Raw genomic sequence first — 22407 nt, forward strand, 5'->3', positions numbered from 1 at the left:
GAATGGTTTGACACTTGTTAGCCCACACATTTAGTTCACAAGGACAAATGGAAGTGGCCTTCCAAAGTAGGAGTGAGGCAGGAGAGCCAGCCCCATGGTGCATGCCAATCCATGACAGCCCAGGTGAGCACCTATCAAAAACAGACACCAAAAGGGCCTGGTGAATGCCTGGCACTCAGTGCTCCGAGCTTCCTCTTCCATATGGTGGTGGGTTAGCTAGACTAGGCACCGCTGCCAAAGAAAACTAGCACGGAGAAAACGAAGCTCATTGCTTGGGGCTGACGCAGCCTACTCTGACCTGCAGTAGTCTCCTCCCCAGCCTCACCACCATAGTAGTCATAGTACACGGGTTGAGAGGCTCCCTCGGAATGTCTGTCTGCATCCTGGATCCCCTTCACCTTGAAGGCTTGACTGGAATCTCCAGAGCCGTTTGCTGGCACTGAGTACACAGTGGTCCTGTCTGGTTCTTGGGAGTGGGACCAGGCCACGGGGTGCGGTGCAGGGGGAAAAGTGCTCAGGGGGAAAAGGGCCGATGGCTGGTGGTAGGTTGCTGGGATCAACTTCTCCCAGGGATGGAGTGAAAACAGGGAAGGGCCAGCCTTCCTAGCCTTGGACATGATCCAGTCGCTGTAATCTTCCACTTTGGTATACAGGAATAGGCCGGGACACTGGTCTCCTCCTGGAGTCAAGAGTCCTCTCAAGACCCACAGATCAAACTCCTGGAGCTGGCACATCATGGGGTTCCCTGGCTCCCCCTGCAACAAAGGACAGAAGGTTTTAGGGCCTGGAAAACACTTGGTTCACTTTCCAGATCCTTGTGCGACTCACTGTCGATTCTCCTTGGAAAATGGGACAAATTATAGGATACTGTTTCAATACTAGATGGCCGCCACCACAAATTCCAAAAGGGTGATTTTCCTCTCATTATGCAAATTCCTTGTGGAGGTCTGCACATTGCCTGTAACTTCCTGGCTCATCATCTTCTTGCTGCCACCCCCACTCTCACCCCCAAGTGTACCTTTGATTGAATCTTCCCTCATTCCTCAGGTGTTGGCCAGCCTCTCCTTGCAAATGGCTTGCCTTGCTCACACTTCCCCTTCTCCTCACTTTGTTGCTCCTACCCTTCCTTTAAGGCCCCCCTTCTTCTCACCTTCACGTCTAAGTGGGGGCTATAGAAGGGGAGAGAGAGAGTTCCCAGGGAGCACACCCTGGGCTGGGTTCACCGCTTTTCTACCTGGAGTTTTGCTTGTCTGTTTGTTGTGTTGGTACTGGAGCTTGAACTCAAGACCTGGGCACTGTCCCTGAACTTTTTTTTTTCCCTCAAGGCTAGTGTTCTACCACTTGAGCCACATCACCACTTCTAGATTTTTGAGAGGGTGGAGAAAGTTAATTGGAGATAAGAGTCTCATGGACTTTTCTCCTGGGGCAGTCTTCAAACTTTGATCCTCAAGTCTCAGCCTCCCAAGTAGCTAGGATCACAGGTATGAGCAAGTGGTTGGCTGGGATTATTCCACCTGAGTGGCCTTTCCCTCTCCCCAGGGAACTCAGGATTCTGTCACATACCTCTCATCTCTTACAAGGTGAATGAGTAGAAGCTCAGCCTGCTTAGCTAGCTAGATATGTGCCCCTGGGCCACGTGATCATTCTCACTGAGCCAGAGTGGTAATGCAGTGAATGTCTGTGACACATGCAGAACCTAACATGTTACCTGCCATGCAATAGGCACTCGATGAAGGTTTAGTTACTACCATCTGATGTTTATAAAGATCATCAGTTTTCTCCAAAAGTTAAGGGGAAATGGGGGAAAGAAGCAAGACAAGTACTAGGTATGAGTTGCCCACCTGGTCTGCCTCTCACCCACCCCAGGCCTCCTCTTAAAGGAACAGCTACCTCTACCTTCATTCCACACGTGGTCTTTCTTAGCCTCAATGGAAAGGGAAGGGGCTACTCCACTGTCCTTGACTGTGTGGCCTGCTTAGCTCTGAAACTAAGGTGTGTCTTTAATCAGTTGATACCTGAGATTAAATAGCATTAGATAAAATCATGATAGATTCTACAATTAGTGGCATCTTATATTTGATGAAGTGTGATACTGGATTGAGGGGATGGTTAGGGACAGAATTTTATTGAATGGTTCTGTCTTCTACTGGAAGGTCACACATCTAATTTCAGAAGTTGCTAAGGTCTTCCCCCTGGTCATGGGCCCGTAGCAATAAGGCACTTGATAAATATTAACCAAGTTTGGAAGAGCAAAAGTACATGAGAGGCAGTCCTTCGTGCTTTTTGTAATTAATAGACTTTTACAAAGAATTGCCTCATAGATATGTATTTCTCTTGCCTTCCTAGGTCCTCAGGAGGAAAACACTTCTGCATTAGAAGTCCTGCAGTTGCTTAGAGGGGAATAAGTAATTGGCATCTTAAAGGACAGGGTTAGAACAGAGAAGGGAGAGTACCTGGAGATCTGATTGCTCTAGGTTCCATCTTTGCTTTATGATTTGTTGGCTGGCCCAAGTGAGCCACATTTTTGACTCAAACCAGGTGTTTGTGAATTCTATACAAAGGAGAGCCAAACCTATACAGTTCTCATCTGGCTGGAGGCAGGGTTTCTTACAGAAGAAAAACTCAGTATCTGACAAAGAATAGTATCCAAGACAAGTCTGAATAACATAGATGCTACGCTTTGTACTTGCATGCATATCTTCATGTGCAATTTGGTGTTTGAGCTCACTAAAAAACATCTGGGAGGAGGTGAAGATGGCCGACCTACCTAGCATCTCTAGGGAAGGGAGCAACTGAAGAACAACTCATTTTCCAGGTGGGTGAGAGGGATAGAGCACTGAAGGTTCAGCAGTGGGCAGAGGCAGCTTTTAATAAGGAAGATGGACAACTTTGGCAAGCTGAACAGAAGGACTGCTCCAATGGGCAGAGAGCCCAGCCTGGCAGAGGGTACACATCCAAAGAGGCAACAGAAAGAATGAAAAAAGGCAGTTTTAGAAAACGGACTGTGATCAGACAGAACCTTATTTAAAATAGGAGTGGGAAGCAGGCATTATGACATGTAATCTCCGCTATGAAGGAGGCAGAGATAGGAGGATCTTAGTCTGAGTTGGCCCCAGAAAAAAAAAAAAAGACTCTATCTGAAAAACAAAGTAAAAATAGCAAAAGGAATGGGGCATGGCTGAAGTGGCAGAGTACTTGCCCAACAAGAGCAAGGTGGTGAATTTAAAACCAGGAACCATCAGTCCCTCCCCTCAAGGAAAAGAAAACAAGAGCATTGGAAGGCAAAATGGATAAAGTGGGTGTAGAAGAATTAAAAAAAAACGTGTGCAAGTTCTGGGTAAAAATGAGATGCAAAAACTCAGAAAACAGGACTTGTGCCTATAATCCTAGTTACTCAGGAGGCTGAGATGTGAGGATTGAAGAGCAGAGAAAACCAAGAAACTCTTATTTCCAATTAACTAGCAAAAAGCTGGAACTGGAGGTATGGCTCATGTGGTAGAGTACCAGCTATGAGTGAAAAGCCAATCAAGATCTTGATGTTCTGAGTTTAAGCCCTAGTACAGAGCTCACTCACACACACACACACACACACACACACACACACACACACACACACACACACAGAATACAATTAACACTAGACACAATCCTATGGAGATTTGTAGTCTAGCCAGGCAAAGTTGGAAACTGCAGAGACATAGGCAAGAGGAAAATTCTCCTTTCTCTCCAGCATTTGGTCACAGCAAGATGGTGGGAGCCATGACAGAGCAGTGGTTAGCTGACCCAATATTGTCCATGTATTGTCCAGTCTCTGGGAGCATACAACAAGATTCAGACCCTGGTCCACCGAGAGCCGGCTGGGAAAGCTGGCCTACCTGCTGAGGGACGTCTTGAGTCAGAGACATGGAGCCAAATAACTTGGACTCACATAGTAGATAGAAGCCAATTAATTACCCTCTGAATGGTGGGGAGGACAGAGCCTGGGGACCCTTGCATACTCTCTACTTCTCCCAAGCAGGAGGCACTTGAAGCCCCAGAGATTAGGACCTGCCTGGAGAAATCTCCACCAGTATGCTCCTGCAGTTTTAGAAGCAATAACTGCCACCTAGTCCCAAACAGGCCCTTAGGTTGCTAGGCAAAACAACTCAAAGGAAACAGGAAGGCAGCTAGCAAACCTTTCCTGTTGGGAAGCAGGCCACCAAAGCCAGAGGGAAAAAAGCCAGTGGGCAGAGCACTGAGACCAGACTGTTGAAATACTTAGAGGACCAGAAACCTGTCCTTTGCTTAGCAAAAAATAATGCTTTTATTTTTTTCTCATTTTTCTCTTTTTGTCCATTTTAAAACCAGATTGATTAGTTTAAATATATATATATATTTTTCATCTCATTTCTTATAAAATTTCTGTTTTCCCTTTGATATGCCCTATATATCCACTTAATATCTAATTTATTTTATTTTTGACTTTAAAAACAAAATTTGGAGGTGGGGTGGGGATGGGGGGGGGAGATGGAAAGGCGAAAAAAGGAGGAGGCAACAATGCTTGATAAGAAATGTACTCATTACCTTGCCCATGTAATTGTAACCCCTCTGTACAGAATTTTCACAATAAAAAAAAATTCACACTAGCTGGGTATTAGTGGCTCACTCCTTTAGTCCTAGGTACTTAGCAGGCTGAGATCTAAGGATCACAGTTTGAAGCCAGCCTGGGCAGGAAAGTTCATGAGACTCTTATCTCCAATAAACTACTCAGAAAAAGCCAGAAAATGGTGCTGTGGTTCAAGTGGTAGAGCAATAGCTTTGAGCTGAAGAGTTGTGGGACAACACCCAGGCCCAGAGTTCAAGCCCCACAACCAGAAAAAAAAATGCAGATCAAAACAACACTGAAGTTGTGCTCCAGCTGACTATTGCCTATAATCCTAGCTACTCAAGAGGCTGATATCTGAGGATCATGGTTTGAATCCAGCCTGGGCAGGAAAATCCAGGAGATTCTGATCTCCATTAACCACTAAAAAAAAAAAAAAAAAAAAAAAAGATGGAGCTATTGCTGCTCTAGTGGTAGAGTGATAGCCTTGTGCACAAAAGTTCAGGGATGGCACTCAGTCCCTGAGTTCAAGCCCCAGAACTGGAACAAAAACAAAAAGGCCAGGTGCTGGTGGCTCATGCCTGTAATCCTAACTACTCAGGAGGCTGAGATCTGAGGATTGCAGTTTGAAGCCAGCCCAGGCAGGAAAGTCCTTCAGACTCCTATTTCCAACAACCTATTCAGAAAAAGCCAGAAGTAGTGCTGTGGCTCAAGTTGTAGAGTTCTAACCTTGGGCACAAAGAGGTTTAGAGATAATACCCAGGCACTGAGTTCAAGCCCCAGGACTGGCAAAAAACAAAACAACAACAACAAAACACTGAGATTCCCTCTCATTGTGATCAGAATGGCCATCATCAAGAATACAAACAAGAAATGCTAGTGAGGGTACAGAGAAGAATGGACTCTGGACACTGGTGGTGAGAATAAACTAGTGCAACCACCATGGAAAATAGCATGGAGGGGGCTGGGAAGGTGGCTCAGTGGTAGAGCACTTGCCTTGCATGCCTGAGGCCCTGGGTTCGATTCCTCAGCACCCATAAGCAAAAAGAAAAAAACCAGAAGTGGCGCTGTGGCTCAAGTGATAGAGCGCTAGCCTTGAGCTGAAGAGCTGAGGGACAGCGCCCAGGCCCAGAGTTCAGGCCCCACGACCAGACCAAAAAAAAAAAAAAATAGCATGGAGGTCCCTCCAAAAAAACCAGAAGTAAAACTACTGTACATTCCAAGGATAACACCCTCAGGCATATATCTAAAGAGTGAATGTGTATAATAGAGGCACCTCACACCAGGTTTATAAAGACGGTATATGAAGCCCTATAGCCAACATCATACTGAGGAAACCCTGATAGCATTTCCTCTAAGATCAGTAAGGAAACAAATCTCAGTATCACCACTTTTTCAACATAGTACTTGAATTCTTAGCCAGAGCAGTAAGACAAGATAAAGAAATAAAAGAGATACAAACAGGAGAGGAAAAAGCCAAATCTCCCCTATTGGCTGATATTATGATCCTGCAGGCCTCTAAAGACTCTACTAGAGTATTTTTAGATCTGATTTACACTTTCAGCAAAGTAGGAGGGTATATATACACTAGCAACAAGTTCACTGCAAAAGAAGTCAGGAAAACAATCCAGTTTCCTATAGCCTCCCCCCAAAAATCCATCCAGACATAATAAATTTAATGATGTTAAAGGCCTCTATGCTGCAAACTATAAAACACTGAAGAAAAGAAATTGTAGAAGACCTAGAAGAAGGAAAGACCTCCTCATGTTCCTGGATCAGCAGAATAAATGGTTTAAATGTCCCTACAAAAGTGATATGTAAGCCGGGCGCGGGTGGCTCACGCCTGTAATCCTAGCTACTCAGGAGGCTGAGATCTGAGGATCTCGGTTCAAAGCCAGCCCAGACAGGAAAGTCTGTGAGACTCTTATCTCCAATAAACCACCAGAAAACCGGAAGTGGCGCTTTGGCTCAAGTGGTAGAGCACTAGCCTTGAGTTGAAGAGCTGAGGGACAGCACCCAGGCCCAGAGTTCAAGCTCCACGACCGGAATAAAAAAGTGATATGCAAATTTAATGCAAACTCCATCAAATTTCTAATGATATTCCTCACAGGAATAGAAATACAAGTCATATAGAAACACAAAAAGTCAGAATAGCCAAAGCAATCCTGAGCAAAAAAAGACCAACACTGGGCAAATCGTAACATCTGATTTCAAACTACATTACAGAGTCAAAGTAGCAAAAAGAGTCTCACTAAGTAGCCCAGGCTAGCCCAGCACTCATGACCCTCCTGCCTCAGTCTCTCAAATGCTGGAATTACAGGTGTGTACTACAACATTTAACCGTTCAGTTGTTTTAAATAAGTAATTGTTCTCCCCTATCTATTCCAAAAATAATCATGAATCCTCTGTCACTGCCCTTGTCTTCACAGGAATACTTTTCCAAGAGGTGTTCCAACCCTCCCTGCCATGCCCCTTCCCTGACAGCAATGCTTACTCTCAGGATTTATCACGTTCTTACCAAGCAGACGGTGTCAGTTTCCTGCTCTGTGTGACTGCCGCATCCCGTCTTCCGGGGTTTGTGTAGGGGACAGGGGTCAAGGTCTTTCACGGAGATTCTCCTCAAGATACTCATTGTCATGTGATTTCCTGTCTGGACCATGCAACAGAGAGCCCAAGAATTATGAACAAGAAGCTTGTCTCTTGAGTCAACACAGCTGCCACTCATGTATCCAAATGGGAATCAGGTTCTAGCAAGTGTTCCTATAAAAGAAATCTCTTCCAGAGATATCAGAATCTAGATTTGAGTTTTCCCTGAAAATTACCTTTGCTTTGACCTTGATTGAGTCAACAGGCGGAGAACAATTCACCCTTTCTCCACATCTGGATTAGATCTCTTCCTTCCTTCCTTCCTTCCTCCCTCCCTCTTTCCCTCCCTTCCCTCCCTCCCCCCCTCAGTCCCTCCTCTTTCTCTTTCTTTCTTTCTTTCTTTCTTTCTTTCTTTCTTTCTTTCTTTCTTTCTTTCTTTCTTTCTTTCTTTCTTTTCTCTTTCTTCCTTTCTTCTTTCCCTCTCTTCCTTCCTTCCTCCTCTTCCTCTTTCCCTGCTTCTTTATATTTTTCTCCCTCTCTCTCTTCTTTCCTTCTTCTTTTCTCTCTTCCTTCCTTTTCTCTTTAACTTTTAAGAATGACAAGAAACACAGATAGTTTCCACTCCTCTGTCCACAGTAAGCTCTAGTCTGGAGAATAATGTCCCTTCCCTTCACCCCTCTCATATGGTCTGTCCTTTGTCTGTGCACTTCTGGTATGGATATAGGCCTGGTGATAAAAGGCCCAGTGTACTACATATCAGAAAAGCCACGGAAAGGGAAAGCCCTGGGACTCGTGGCTATTGGATGAGGCTTCTAGCCCAAGTCTAGAACCTTAAGCAATCTGAATGATTATCTTCAGTGCCCCCAAAACAATTCATCCAACTCTCACCCCTACACACACACACACACACACACACACACACACACACACACACACACACACACAGGCAGCACACACACAGCCTCCTCTAGGAGAAGGATTGCATTAACTGCAGACGTAGGGTTCCATCCTGACACCCAGCAGTTGTGCAAGCCTGGCGGCAAATGCAGTTTTCTACTCAGGAAGCAGATGGATTGGACCAGGTCATCAAAATGCATCGCCGAGTCTGTCCTCAACAAGGCTATGTTATGAATCATTGAGTGGTTATCAAAGTCTTCGTGGATGATGATGACATTGATAGGGTATTCTGTATGAGAAACCATTTTGGGATCCATGTTGGCTATACCAACCACAGCAATAACGTTCTTCCTAGAGACAGATGGACAGACAGACAGACACAGACAGACAGTAAAGGCATTTTGAGAACTCAAGGTAACAAGAAGGCTCCAGAAGTTCCTGTTGTCACATTCCTCATTGTTTCAACCCATCTATTCATCCAACTCAGCTTCCCTGGGTAAATTTTTGCTCACCCTTTTGAACTTGAGCTTCAGGAAATCCTTTTTTTTGGAATCCTTAGACTTGCACCCCCTGCTCCCAGCAAGAAAACTCCCAAGAGACCTTGGGGATTCTTCTATCTTAACACTGTTCATTTCACTACCCAAAGATAATCTGTTCACATGTTGCCGTGGGTTAACTTTTCTATGAATATTTTGGGTTGTCTTTTTCTTTTTGATTGATGTTGGATTTTTTTGTTTGTTTGTTTTTTGATGGTGCAGGGCTTTTGGACTCAGAGCCCCTCACTTGTCAGACAGACTCTCTACCTTTTGAACCATGCCCTCAGTAGTTTTCTATGTAATTGTTTTGGAGACAAGGCCTTGCTTTTCTATAGAGGCCAGCCTGGAATATGATCCTGCTATTTATGCATAGCTTGAATGACAAATGTGTTCCATCATGCCCAACTATTGGTTGGGGGAGGGAGTTCTTACTTTTTGCCTGGGCCACCCTCAAACTGTTGTTCTCCTGATCTCTGCTTCTGTCCCCAGCAGAATAGTGTGTGTGTGTGTGTGTGTGTGTGTGTGTGTGTGTGTGTGTGTGTGTGTGTGTGTGTGTGTAGAGATGGAGATGAGATAGAGATAGAGATGATAGATATTAGATAGGTAGATAGATAGATAGATAGATAGATAGATAGATAGATAGATAGATAGATAGATAGATAGATAAATAGATAGATAGATGCTGGGCACCAGTTGCTCATGCCCATAATCTTTATGAAGCTGATATCTGAATATAGTGGTTTGAAGCCAGCCTGGCAGAAACATCTGTGAGACTTCCCAATTAATCAATTAATCTTCAAATAATTCATTGAATTCATTTCCAAGTAAGCAGAAACAGAGCAAGACTGGAGATATGGGGTCATAGTTTGAGGCCAGCTTTGGAATAAAGATAGCAAGACTCGATAGGCACTTGGTTTACAGGCCTGTAATCTTAGCTACTTAAGAGGCTGAGATCTGAGGATCTGGGTTCAAAGTCAGCTAAGGCAGAAAAGTCCATGAGACTCTTATCTCCAATTAACCACTCAAAAACTGGAAGTGGTGATGTGGCTCAAGATGGTAGAGTTCTGGCCTTGAGCCAAAGAGATCAGGGACAGCACCCAGGCCCTAAGTTCAAGCCCCATGACCAATACAAAAAAAGAAAAGGTAGCAAGATTCAATCTTAACCATGGATGAGAATAGGAATGGTGGGTCACACTTGTATTTCAGGCATAATTAGGATTATAGTCCAAGGTCATCCCCAAGCAAAGCCAGGAGAACTCTAGCTCAAAAATAAGAAAAAAAGAAACCCTAAAAACTTAAAGCAAATAAGGGCTTGGGGGTATGACTTGCCTAACAAGCACAAGGCCCTAAGTTCAAATCCCAGTACCACTAAAAAAAAAAAAAAAAAAAGGATATAACTTACAAAAGGTTTTTCCTTACAAAAAAACTTAAATCTACCACTTAATTCTACCACAGCAAACATTTAAAATGTTACAGAAAAATCAACACTGAGACATATCCTGGTAAGGTCCCAATTGGAAACAGATGGCACACTCAAATCAGTAGATTGGAGGAGTTCAATTTTTTTATAAGAACTTTTTTTTTTAAGGGGAGGGATTATTTATTCCAGAACTCATGGTTTCAGAGTCCGTGCTTGCCCGGCCCCGTGTGCCTGGACAGCACATGATGGTAGCCGGAGCATGTGGAGGAAAAGCTATTTCACCTTGTAGTGAGCAGAAGCAAGAAGGACCTAATAAGGGACTCATGAGCAATATTATAGCAGGATGCAGAGGTCACAACAGGGTTCTGAACCCGCCTCTGGGCTCCAGGGGAAAGGAGGAAGCCATTCTGCAGGACCTCTCCAGGGAATAAAATCTTCTTCTTTTGATCCAGGACTCCCATTGGCTAAAGCCAACCAGAACCAGAGAGAGCATTAGTGTATCTCACACAGGTCAACCTGCAGGGACCTAGCAGGAGGGAAAGAGTAGAGAGGGAATCTGGACGGATCAATCCAACATGAAGGAGGAAGCCTTGGGCATGCAGACCAACAAAAATTAAATCATCCAGAGTTCGACCATGTCATGTATTGTCTAAGCCAGTGAACATATGCAAATGAGAGAGGGTGTTAGTGGCAGGAAGCTGGGAGAGACAGCAGATGTTGAACAGGCTTTTCCTGGTACATGAGGCTATATGGTCACCCTACCCCAAGGGAGAAAACAAGAATAACATTGGGCTAGGGCTAGCGGCTCACAGCTGTAATCCTAACTACTCCGGAGGCTGAGATCTGAGGATTGCAGTGCAAAGCCAGCCTGGGCAAGAAAGTCTGTGATTCTTATGTCTAATTAACCACCAAAAAGCCAGAAGTAGAGCTGGGGCTCAAGTGATAAAGCACTAAGGTTGATCAAAAAAAATTCAAATACAGTACCCAGGCCCCAAGTTCAAGCCCCAGGAGCAGCGTGTGCGCGTGCCCGCACACACACACACACACACACACACAATCAGACTGTCCCACAGCAAGATGAATACCAGAAGCCAAGAGGGGTGGGTGGAAGGTGGAGTGGAGTAGGAGTAGGGTGCAGTGACACCTAGAAAGTTCTCAGAAAGAAGGGAGGTATAAACTGCATGCTCATTCAGGTAAAAGGTCAGCACATTTCTGAATATGTGCAAAGACCCGTGAAATGTTTTTTTGCAAAAACTAGTTGAAGACGAACTTAGTCAAACTTAGAATCTAATGGAGCAAATCCAGCAAAAAGACTGTCAAGCAGTGTGAACCTCATTATAACACTAGCCTAAAATTAGAACAAAAGGAAAAACCTGTAAATCTGTTATAGATTGGAGTAAAAATGAAAAAAAAAAACCCACAATAATCAAATAGTAGGAACGAAGTTGGAAAGTCAGAGGTAGATGTTAGTAGACCAATTTCTTAATCTTTATAGAAATCTACACATATAAAAAGATTAACATATATAGCTAACATGAAGAATACATGTGAATATGTAAAGGAATCAGGATGAATGTTAAAAATTATATTAAGTGCTTTAACAATTTTTTTATGAGTGTGCTGGTACTGGGGTATGAACTCAAGGCCTAGGGATTGTCCTTTAGCATTTTTGCCCAAGGCTGGTGCTTAACCACTTGAGTCATAGCTCCTCTTCTGGATTTTGTGGTGGTAAGTTGGATATAAGATTCTCACGGACCTTTTTGCCCTGGCTGGCTTTGAGCCATCAACCTCTTGAATAGCTAGGAGAATAGGTGTGAGCCACCAACACATGGCCATATATAATGCCTTGAATTTGGTTGATGAAAGAGGAGAGAAATGAGAAGATATGACTCCTGGTGGTGGCCATAGTGAGTCCAGAAAGGGCTAGCCAGGGAGAACAGAGGCTTTGGTGTCTTACATGAAATTACAGCTCTAAAATAAAAAGCAGAATGAAAATGGACACTTTCCAAATATGTTCTAATTCATCTGTCATCAGAAACAACTACAGCAAATGTCACTTTGTGAACAATAAATTCACAAAGCATTCCTAAAATACAAAAAAGTCTCAGGAGACACATTCTGAACCTCAAAGCAGAGCAGAGGGACACCAGGGAAAGACCAAGAAAGGATCTTAATGAAGATCAGAACTTCATCATTAAGTCATCAATGTCAATACTAAATGACTGGTCCATGAAGTTAAAGCTATAAAATTTACCTCTCTCAGTCTAGGACAGATCAAGTAGACTTCTTCCCCCAATCTTATGAATTAAACTATATAAATGCAAGAACACAGGGACGTTTCTGTTACCTAGGGGAAATATTGAATGGACCATGTAGAATAGAACACAAAAATCACCTCAACAAAGTCCTAGTTAGATCACCATAACTCAAAATTTATCATGTTAGAAAACTAACACACTCTAACACCTGGATATTTTAAAACTTTGCTTTTAACAAAACCCTTGAGTTAAAAGAAAATCAAAAGCTGGGAGCCAGTGGCTCATGCCTGTAATCCTAGCTACTCAGGAGGCTGAGACCTAAGGATCTTAGTTCAAAAAGCCAGCCCAGACAGGAAAGTCCGTGAGACACTTGTCTCCAATTAACTGCCAGAAAACCAGAAGTGGAGCTGTGGCTCAAGTGGTAGAGCGCTTGCCTTGTAGCTAAAGAGCTGAGGGACAGTTCCCAGAGTTCAAGCCCCACGAGAGAAAGAAAGAAAGAAGGAAGGAAGGAAGGAAAGAAAGAAAGAAAGATAGTCAAAGCCAAAACAGTAGCCTTGGATCCCCAAAGATAGGACAGGGGAAGATAAGTAGTGAGAGACAATGGATGGAGGAAATACTTCTTACTGTGTAATACACTCAGCCACCTGAGTAATTAGGATTGCAAGTGTGAGCCACCAGTGCTCAGCTGAAATTATTTTGTTTCATTTTATCTCCACAAAGTAAAATCACTGGGTTCCTTTTCTTGTTTGTGTAACCTACAATGTCTGGGGTGGTGACATTAGTAAGGCCCAGGCAAGTACCTTAAAGAGGTCCTACTAGGATAAATCCTACCAGGTCCTACCAGGATAAGTGGTAAGGCAGCCAGAGATTAAGACTCAGTGCCTAGCAGACATGGTGGTACATTCCTGTAATCCCAAATACTTGGGAAATGGAGGGAGGAGGACCATAAATTTGAGGTCAAAAGGGGTAAAGTTATCAAGACATTGTCACAAGAACAATATATAAACAAAAGGCCAAGAGGAACAATTGTCTAGCCTGGGCAAGGTCCTAGGTTCAACCAAACATTGAAACAAGCAAACAAACAAAACCTCTATGGTTGTAGAAAAATCAGAACTCGGATGGAGCACTCCTGTAATACCAGCCTAGGAGAGCTGAGGCAAATGGCACCTTACAGCCCATCACCCTGGGCTGCGTAGGGAGACACTATCTGGAAAGAAGAAAGAAAAGGAAGGAATAAAAGAAGGAGAGAATAACAGAAGGAAGGAAGGAAGGAATGAAGGAAGGAAGGAAGGAAGGAAGGGAGGGAGGGAGGGAGGGAGGGAGGGAGGGAGGGAGGGAAAGATAAAAAGAAATGTCTTTCATGTTCAGAGTATCTGTAGTCCTCAGAACTCAGGAGTCCTGCAGCTGGCAATTTGGGACCCCAAGCCCAAGGTCAGAGCAAGAAGTGCCCCTCCTATGTCTCGCCCCCTTCCACCCTTCTGTCCCTCTGACCTGTTATGTAAGGCAGATGCAGCGCTGAGGATCCAGAAGTTGCTGAGGATGCAGCCAAAGGCCAGGTGGGTGTACTGTGCGTCCTGCAAGGACACCACCCATGGGAACTCGGTGATGCTCACCAGGTTCTCCTCCGATTTGTCCACTAATGTGGCTTTCTGGATACCGCACTCTGTAGAGGGAAGAGGATACCTGGGGGCACCAGCCCTCACCAGCCCTTACCAGCCCTCACCCCTTGTCCCCTGCTCATCTCTGACTGTCACCCTAGCTTTTCTGAGAAGCCCAGTTCTACTGGACTCCCTTTTCCCAACTCTCCAACTGCCTATATTTGCCCCAGGGGAGACAGATGCTAACAGATAATGTTTCAAAGATCCCTGCCTCCAACCAGTACTGGGATCATAGATCAAACAGAATGTTAAGATGTTAGAAAAGGAAGGTCCTTGACCCTTGTCTGGTTAGAAAGGAGCATATCATGAATAAGGGGGAAATGTGTAATTATTAAAAATAAAACAGATTTGGGAAAGGAAAGGAGGAGGGAAAGGAGGAGGGAGAGAGGGAGAGAAGAAGGAAGGAAGGAAGGAAGGAAGGAAGGAAGGAAGGAAGGAAGGAAGGAAGGAAGGAAGGAAGGAAGGAAGGAAAAAGGGAGGGAGGAAGGGAGGGAGGGAGGGAGGGAGGGAGGGAAGGAGGGAGGGAGGGAAACATGTCTCTCAAGTCTTAGATGTGATAAGCTGACCCCACTTTCCAGGCACCATTCATTAGATGGCAACTCCGCTGATAGTTTTGCTCTTCCAGCTGCTGAACCTGCTGCCTCAATCCTCCCTCCCAGTCAGTACACCTTGCTTTGATGAGTCCTTCATGGCCTTGTTAGACTGGGGGGGGGGCGGGGGGGGGGGGATTGGGGGGACTTTCCTGCTGAAGCAGACTGGGTGCAGAGGTTCTGAAACCTGACTGTACATTGCATCCATCAGAATTCCGGACACAGCCTTTGTGAAAGACCCCAGAGCAGATTCTGGGGTGTATTTAGGAAGGGCCTGGATGCATGGTCTCAAGTCACCTTGGCCCCTCAGTGTGCTGTGAAATCTTAGGTATGAGTCATTGCTCTTCTCTGGGTCCCAGTTTTCTGTTTGAAATATGGGGGTTATAATCGTGGATGTACACACTTCTGGGAGGTGGAATTGTGGGAAAGGCCTGGCATACTAAAAGTCTGTGATGAAACACACTAGAACTCCCAGAGCAGAGCTGACTGCACGCTTAGCCCCTGTAACTCCCAAACAGTGGCCTTAGATTAGGGATGCCACATTGTCACATGGGACATCATTTCCCCCCCTCCCCTGCCCAGCACACTGAGTGGATGGGACCAGTAATGGCTGCTTCTTCAGCCCATCATCCCTCGACACACAGCCTTGCCAGGCACTGGCCTGGGGGCCGGATTCAGGGATCATTTATCATCATGATGTGAATCACACAGACAGTGGGACAAAAGGGAAGGTCCTGGGCACATGCAGGGAGGCTCTGCCCTGTGCAGTAAGCCTGGGAGGGCTCCCCCTGCTGTTGACATTTGGGGTCAGCACTAAAGACAGCATGGTATAAGCCAGTCCTTTGTCATCTACAGCATTGTCTTGAGCAGACACATCATGTGATCAAACCTCTCCTTTCCAGGATCATTGGGGACTTTTCTAGAATAATAGCAAAGCTGATTGCTGGCAAAATGACACCTGTGAAGTTACCTGGTGATTTAGAAGTCATCAGGAATCAGTAGACTGCTTCCTTGCCCCCTTCCTCACCCACCCCCACCTCAGGACATTGACTTACACTAGAAGCCTTAGCGGAGCTCTGTGTGTGTGTGTGTGTGAACTTTCCTTTGCCTAAATTTCTACTTGGTGAGCACAATGGGCCTTAAAAATCCTTGGAAGTAGCCAGGTTCCCCGTGGCTCACTCCTACAATCCTAGCTACTCAGGAGGCTGAGATCTGAGGAACACTGTTCAAAAGCCAGCCCAGGCACAAAACACTGTGAGACTTTTATCTCCAATAAACCACTCAGAAAACCAAAAGTGGTGCTGTGGCTTAAGTGGTAGAGCCCTAGCCTTGAGCTGAAGAGCAGGCAGGCAGGCAGGCAGGCAGGGTGCCGCTAAAGGTAGGAAGGCAGGCCTCATAGTACCTCTCTGCCCAGCTGGCATCTCTGTCACCTAAAGCTGATTTTCCAGCCCTCTCTGCCCTCAAGACCAGCCTTGATCAGGCTTTGAAGACAGTGTCCACATCCACAGCCCAGGGATTGGCTAGTTCCTGTCACTCACACATGCTGCCCAGAGCCAAAGTGCTGGGGATCATTACCCCCTGGAGTCCTTCTCTGAGCATTAAAGGGCATTTCATTTTCCTGGACCACATCCCTCCCCAACTGGGAAGGATTCACACTCACTGGCAGCGGTGTGGGACACATACAGCAGCACCAACAGCATCCCTCTCAGCTCCGCCATCCCCAGAGAGAAGTGCAGCGGGCACCATGGGCAGCTGGGAAGACAGAAGAGCCAGTGACTCTATCACCTTAGCAAACCCACATTCCTGGGTTTCCCCAGGTCCAAAATCATGCCTCTTCTTTGCTACCCATAAATGACTGGAATCCAAGCATGGTGATTCATGCCTGTAACCCCAGCTACTTGGGAAGTAGAGATAGGAAGATTATGGTTTGAGGCCAACTCTGTCTCACAAAAACAAGCCAAACATTGCAGTTTGTCTGTAATCCCAGCTACTAGTAAGGTAGAAATAGGAGAATAGCAGTCCAATGCCAGCCTCTGGTTCAAAAGCATAAGAAACTGTCTGAAAATAACTAAAAGCCAAAAGGGCCAGCAGCACAGCTCAGAAGTAGCATACCTGCCCATCAAGCTGGAGGACCTGAATTCAAATCACTGTACTGTCATTAAAAAAAGAAAAGCTGGGCACCCGTGGTTCACACCTATAATCCTAGCTACTCAGGAGGTTCAAAGCAGCCCAGCAGAAAAGTTCCCATGAGACTCTTATCCCCAATTAACTAACCACTCAAAAGACGGAAGTGGAACTGTGGCTCAAAGTGGTAGAGCATTAGCCTTGAGCAAAAGAGCTCAGGGACAGTGCCCAGGCCCTGAGTTCAAGCCCCACAACAAACAAAGAAAAAAAAGTCTGGATCATGGAAAACTAACCTGTCACATCCTCAGTGCTTGGATATGCAGTAAAGAGGCAGGAAGCTGCTGTCCCGCACACACTCTGAGCTAGCAATTAGCAAGGTGGCCAGAGGAGAGAAGGCAGTCCACGTTTTCCACTTGCTCCTCAATGCAGCCTAGAGAGCTGGCTCTCTACGAAGGGTTGTGTTTTGATTCATGGAATTCAACCCTTGCTTTAATTCTGTGGCCACAAAATGCTACTGGAAGAAAAGGCAGAGTTTGGGTGAACGGGCACCCCTAGGCTTTCTGTCTACACTGTTATTCTACTCCTCCCCCAAAATCTGCTGGCTTAAGAAAAATACCAGAGTGTCTTTTTGATGGTAAACAACAGTATTTCTACACCCCAACATTTAGCTCTGCTCATTTGCGTAGCTACAGCAATGAGGCAGAACCCTTCACAGACCCATTTTACAGATTCAGAAACAGAGACCTTGAGGGACTAGCCTAAGGTCCAACAGCTACCAAGTGGAAAGTTGGAATTGGAGCTCAGGACTCTCTGAATACAAAGCCCTTGGGTGCTTCACCGCAGACCAAACCACCAGGCCACCATCCTTGCCTGAAACCATGAACAGTGACCTAAGTAGCCCATGAAGTAAGTCAGTGCTAAGTCACCATGCTCGCCTCATAGTATCCTTGAGTCTTTCTGAGAACGGATTCCACTGAGGGAGAAACAAACTCCCTCTGGCCTTCCACAGCAGAGCTCAACAGAGGAATTTCTCCGACTACCTTGGGAAAGAATGTTCCATTGTGGCATCGTAGTTGCCATGGCATCTCCAAGCAAATGTCTGCCTATGGGGATGTGGATGGGCTGGGATGAAAAGCCCGTTGTTATTACCCAACCTTGGCAGTGCTACTCTGGAAGCCAGGCATTCCCCAGGCCCGGCTGAGTGACACTCATAACGTTCGCTTTGGTGAAGACTGTGATGTGTCTCTCCGTCAGCATCTACCCTGGGTCTGCACAAGTGGGTCGCACCAGTCCCCGTCAGCATTGTATGCTTCCGGTGTGGTTTCTTTGAGGCTCAGATCAGTTTTCTGATTCCTCCACCTGCTGGCAGGGCTAAAATAAACTTACCAGGTCAGCTCTGCCAACCCAGGGCCAGCTAGAGAGCTGTGCTCCAGCCACAGAGAGCAGCGAGTTGGGAAAGTGTTGATGACATCATGGTGGCATGTCATTCTGCTGAAGCACAGAGGAAACTCTTACTGGATGGGTAATGTTGGTCAAAGGAAGGCAAGATGGTGGGATGGGAAGGGGAGCCTGAGTCAGAAAGGATCTCTTACCCTTTAGGTCCTCCTTGATGTCAGCCATCCTCCGTCACTTTTAATCCTGTGCAGGGGATGGCTTCCCTGAGAAAAAGAACAGGGACAGTTTTTAGCAGTAGGAGAAGGGACATGAATCCCACTCTGGAATCTGGTCCATGTTCAAAGTCTTGAGGAGACCTGGGCAGACAGAACTTTCCAAATAACAGCACAGTGACCCAGAGTGGGGATGTCACTGCCCTACAGTGGACATGGTAGAGACAGGGACAAGTCCTACTCAGATCCAACCACAAGGTAACTTGTCAGCCTCAGCCATATGCTGCCTGCCTGCTTGCCTTCCTTCCTTCCTTCCTTCCTTCCTTCCTTCTTTTTTTGACAGTCTTAGGGCTTAAACTCAGGGCCTGAACTTCTTTTGCTCAAGGCTTGTACTCTACCACTTGAGTCACAGTTCCCCTTCCAGCTTTGTGGCTTTGAACCACAATCCTCAAATCTCAGCCTCCTGAGTAGCTAGGATTACAGGCATGAGCCACCAGCACCCAGTTCATATGCTGCCTTTCCAAGAGTCAGAAGTCAGAACAGCAGGAGCTGTTCTTCAACAATGGGGCCGGAGATGGAGGGGGCACAGAGGCTGAGGTGAACACTTGTAACCCTGACTCTCTCCAGATTCCTCTCTAACTCCCCTTCCCCCTTCAAAGGAACCTGGGGCAGTCAGAGCATTTTCTGTTTCCTATTGGAATGGCTGGCATCACATCCAGCAAAGAAGGCTCAGAATCCAGCCAAATTTAGAGGACCTCTCTATGACAGGTCTTAAAATTTCTGATCCATGGACTTTATGTAAATTCTTAAAATATTGATCCTAGCTCTAAAAACACTGGTGGCATTCTTTAAGGTTATTAAGGACAGCAATAATAATAGTTTTTTATCTTTAAAAGGAAAGTCATAACCTCACCAAGGACAGCAGGATTCTCACCCAGGACAGTGATAGTATGAAACATACACATTTTCTGAGCCAGCCCTTCCATACCCCCCCCCTACTTTTTTGCCAGTCCTGGGGCTTGAACTCAGAGCCTGGACACTGTCTCTGAGCTTCTTTGTGCTCAAGGCAAGTGCTCTACCACTTAAGCCACAGTGCCACTTCAGCTTTTTCTGAGTAATGTATTGGAGATCAGAGTCTCCCGGACTTTCCTGCCTGGGCTGCCTTCAAAGTGTGATCCTCAGGTCTCGCCCTCCTGACTAGCTAGGATTACAGGCATGAGCCACTGGCACTTAGCTATACCTTCCCATTTCTACCCTGTATTTTCATTAAACTAGAAAACCTTCCCAGTTAAAGAACATTGGAAATCACAGTAAGTTTTGGAGGTTCAAACTGATCATTCTGGATATTCAGATTGAGCATAGGCTTTGCACTAACGAAGATTTTATTCACAAGGAATTGTTTTCCTGCTGGGTGCTGATGGCTCACGCCTGTGATCCTAGTCACTCTGGAGGATGAGATTTGAGGATTGTGGTTTGAAGCCAGCCCTGAAAAGAAAAGTCCCCATGAGACTCTTATCTCTAATTAGCCACTCAAAAAACTGGAAATAGAGCTGTGGATTAAAAAGGCTGAATGCTAGCCTTGAGCAAAAGAGCTCAGGGACAGTGCCCAGACCCTGAGTTCAAGCCCCACAACTGACAACAAAAAAAAAAAATTGCTTTCTCCAGGCACTTGGGAACTGTCAGTAAAAGTCAAAATCTGGGGTGAGGACTAAGCATTTCCCCTGCAAAGCTCTTCCATCCTGGAGAGAGAGGTGGGCAGGTTTCTAGGCCACTTGGTTGCTTTTCTGTCTGGAAAAAGATTTTCCCATGTTCTCTTGCAACACTGATTTTCAAGCATGCCAATAATAGCTCTACTACATTTCAGAATCTCCTCACTTCTGAGGCAAGCAGAACAAAAAGGAATCCTTGTCTCCCTGGTCAAGGCATGCCACATTTTGTGAGCATGACTCCTGTTCATCACTAGTTTACTGAGTTGGGGGGCAAAATGTCTGCTAACCCTTTGCTATGGGTGCAACGTCATAAGGACTCGTCTGCAAAGGAATCCTGTACCCATACCCTCACTTAAAGTCTCCAGCACTGGTACAACGTGTACTATAGGAAACATGACTTTGAAGCATGGTTTTGCTTTTAGAGATCTTCTCTTACTGTCCCCCGCCCCTGTTACCCCAACAAAGAATTTATTGTAAGCCAGGTACTGAGGCTCACACCTGTAGTCCTAGCTCCTCAGATGATCAAGGTCTGAGGATCACGGTTTGAAGCCAGCCTGGGCAGGAAAGTCCATGAGACTCTTACCTCCAATTAACCATCAAAAAAGCCAAAAGGGGAGCTGTGGGCTCAAGTAGTAGAGCATCAGCCTTGAGGTAAAATGCTAAGGGACAGTGCTAGGCCCTGAGTTCAAGCCACAGAACTGGCACACATACACACAAAAGAATTTATTATAAAACACTATAATGTTCTCATTCTAGAAAAAAAGAGCTATTTCTTTTTTTTTTTTTTTTTGGCTCCGGTCGTGGGGCCTGAACTCTGGGCCTGGGCGCTGTCCCTCAGCTCTTCAGCTCAAGGCTAGCGCTCTACCACTTGAGCCACAACGCCACTTCCGGCTTTTTTCTTTTTGCTTATGTGGTGCTGAGGAATCGAACCCAGGGCCTTGAGCATGCAAGGCAAGCGCTCTACCACTGAGCTACCTTCCCAGCCCCAAAGAGCTATTTCTTACTAACTGAAAAAGACATGCAGTATTTATAACCAGGAATATGCTCTCATGGTTTTGCGACATCATCTTGCAGCCTGATTTGCCCATAGGTCTCCAGTGTGGCCCAGACCTCGCTCCTATAACACCAATTGTCTATCTCTCTGTGCTAGTTGCATACCATCTGAAGTTCAGCTCCATAGCAGTTATAATATCAAACAGGGAACGTTCCTAATTTTCCCCCACTAGGGGTGTCTTGATTATATTTGCCTCCTTTTACTTTCAATAGTTTAGAAACAACTTGGAAACTTCCACAAATCAATAACCCAAAACTGTGCTAAGACTTGCATTACAATTCCATTGCATCAACAGACCAATTTGTCAACAAATTAATTATCTTTATAACAGTGACTTCTTCTTAAGCACAGTGTACCTTTCAAGTAGGTCTCCTTCAAGACCGTTGCACCAAAATTTTGTGATTTTCTGCACAGATCTAATATACCGTGTTTTTTTTATTTTTGTTTTTTGTCAGTGGTGGGGCTTGAACTCTGTGCTTGGGTGCTGTTCTTGTACTTTTCAGCTCAAGGTGAGCGCCCTACTACTTGAGCCACAGAGCCACTTCCAGTTTTCTAGTGGTTTATTGAGGTAAGAGTCTCACGGACTTTTGTGCCCAGGCTGGCTTTGAACTGTGATCCTCAGATTTCAGCCTCCTGAGTAGCTAGGATTGCAGGTGTGAGCCACTGGTGCCTGGCTCTCATATACCTTTTGATAGACAGGGTCTGGCTATTTTGCCCGGGCTAGCTTTAAATAACAAATCCTCCTGCGTCAGCCTCCAAAGTAGCTAGGATTATAGACATAAGAGTCAGTGCTCAGCTAATCTTTTCATATGATTCATTCTTAAGTATCTTGTATTTCTTGGTTGCAATTGAAGGTTATCTTGACTCTTACTATTATGCTTTTTAATTCTGTTTTAGTATATAATAATCTTTATGAATAATAAAATATTTTATTTCTAGTGCTGTATCTTTATGTTTTTTCAGGTTTTTTATGAAAAAACTAAATAATGAAAACATTGTTTCTTCCTTTTCAATTGTTACATCTTTCATTTCTTTTTCTTGTCTTATTGTTTTGACAAGACAACGAAGCCAAATATAGTCAATAATAGAGGACATTCTTACTTTATTCTAGTCAAAAATGAGTATCCAACACTCCCTAGTTTAAAATAATATATAATATAGGTTGATAACTTGATTTATGTTAGCAGGTTATGGTATTCCCCTTTTAATTCTAGGTTTTGTTTGCTTTAATAAAAATCTGAGATTTAATTTTTCAAATAACTTTTTTGGCCTCTACTGAGGTAATCATATGCTTGTTCTTTTATTAGTGTGAGTAATGAAACTTTAGACTTTCTTAAACTAAATTGCTGTTGAATTTCAAGAATTAATGTTCTATTATTTCACATA

The 22407-nt window shown here is 45.0% G+C and overlaps 1 protein-coding gene across 1 annotated transcript; it reads right to left on the reverse strand.

Annotated features, from left to right (window-relative positions):
- Positions 1-92: 92 nt before the first annotated feature.
- On the reverse strand, positions 93-16245 carry Prss54 (serine protease 54). The gene is made up of 5 exons (XM_042672857.1): positions 16188-16245; positions 13771-13942; positions 8158-8416; positions 7101-7232; positions 93-755 (listed from the first exon to the last, which is right to left on the reverse strand). The coding sequence occupies exons 1-5, from the start codon at positions 16243-16245 to the stop codon at positions 222-224; spliced, it is 1155 nt and encodes a 384-aa protein (XP_042528791.1). The 3' UTR covers positions 93-221.
- Positions 16246-22407: the final 6162 nt, after the last annotated feature.

This window comes from Dipodomys spectabilis, unplaced genomic scaffold (assembly GCF_019054845.1).
Source record: "Dipodomys spectabilis isolate Male_0828 unplaced genomic scaffold, ASM1905484v1 ptg000773l, whole genome shotgun sequence".
Taxonomy (NCBI): Eukaryota; Metazoa; Chordata; class Mammalia; order Rodentia; family Heteromyidae; genus Dipodomys; species Dipodomys spectabilis.

Coding starts and splice junctions, on each gene's coding strand:
- Prss54 (XM_042672857.1), bottom strand. CDS start 16,245: ATGGCGGAGCTGAGAGGGATGCTGTTGGTGCTGCTGTATGTGTCCCAC. Junction 8,417..13,770: donor GCATCTGCCTTACATAACAG/GTCAGAGGGACA, acceptor ATCTGTCTCTAG/GAAGAACGTTATTGCTGTGG. Junction 756..7,100: donor AAACTGACACCGTCTGCTTG/GTAAGAACGTGA, acceptor CCTTTGTTGCAG/GGGGAGCCAGGGAACCCCAT.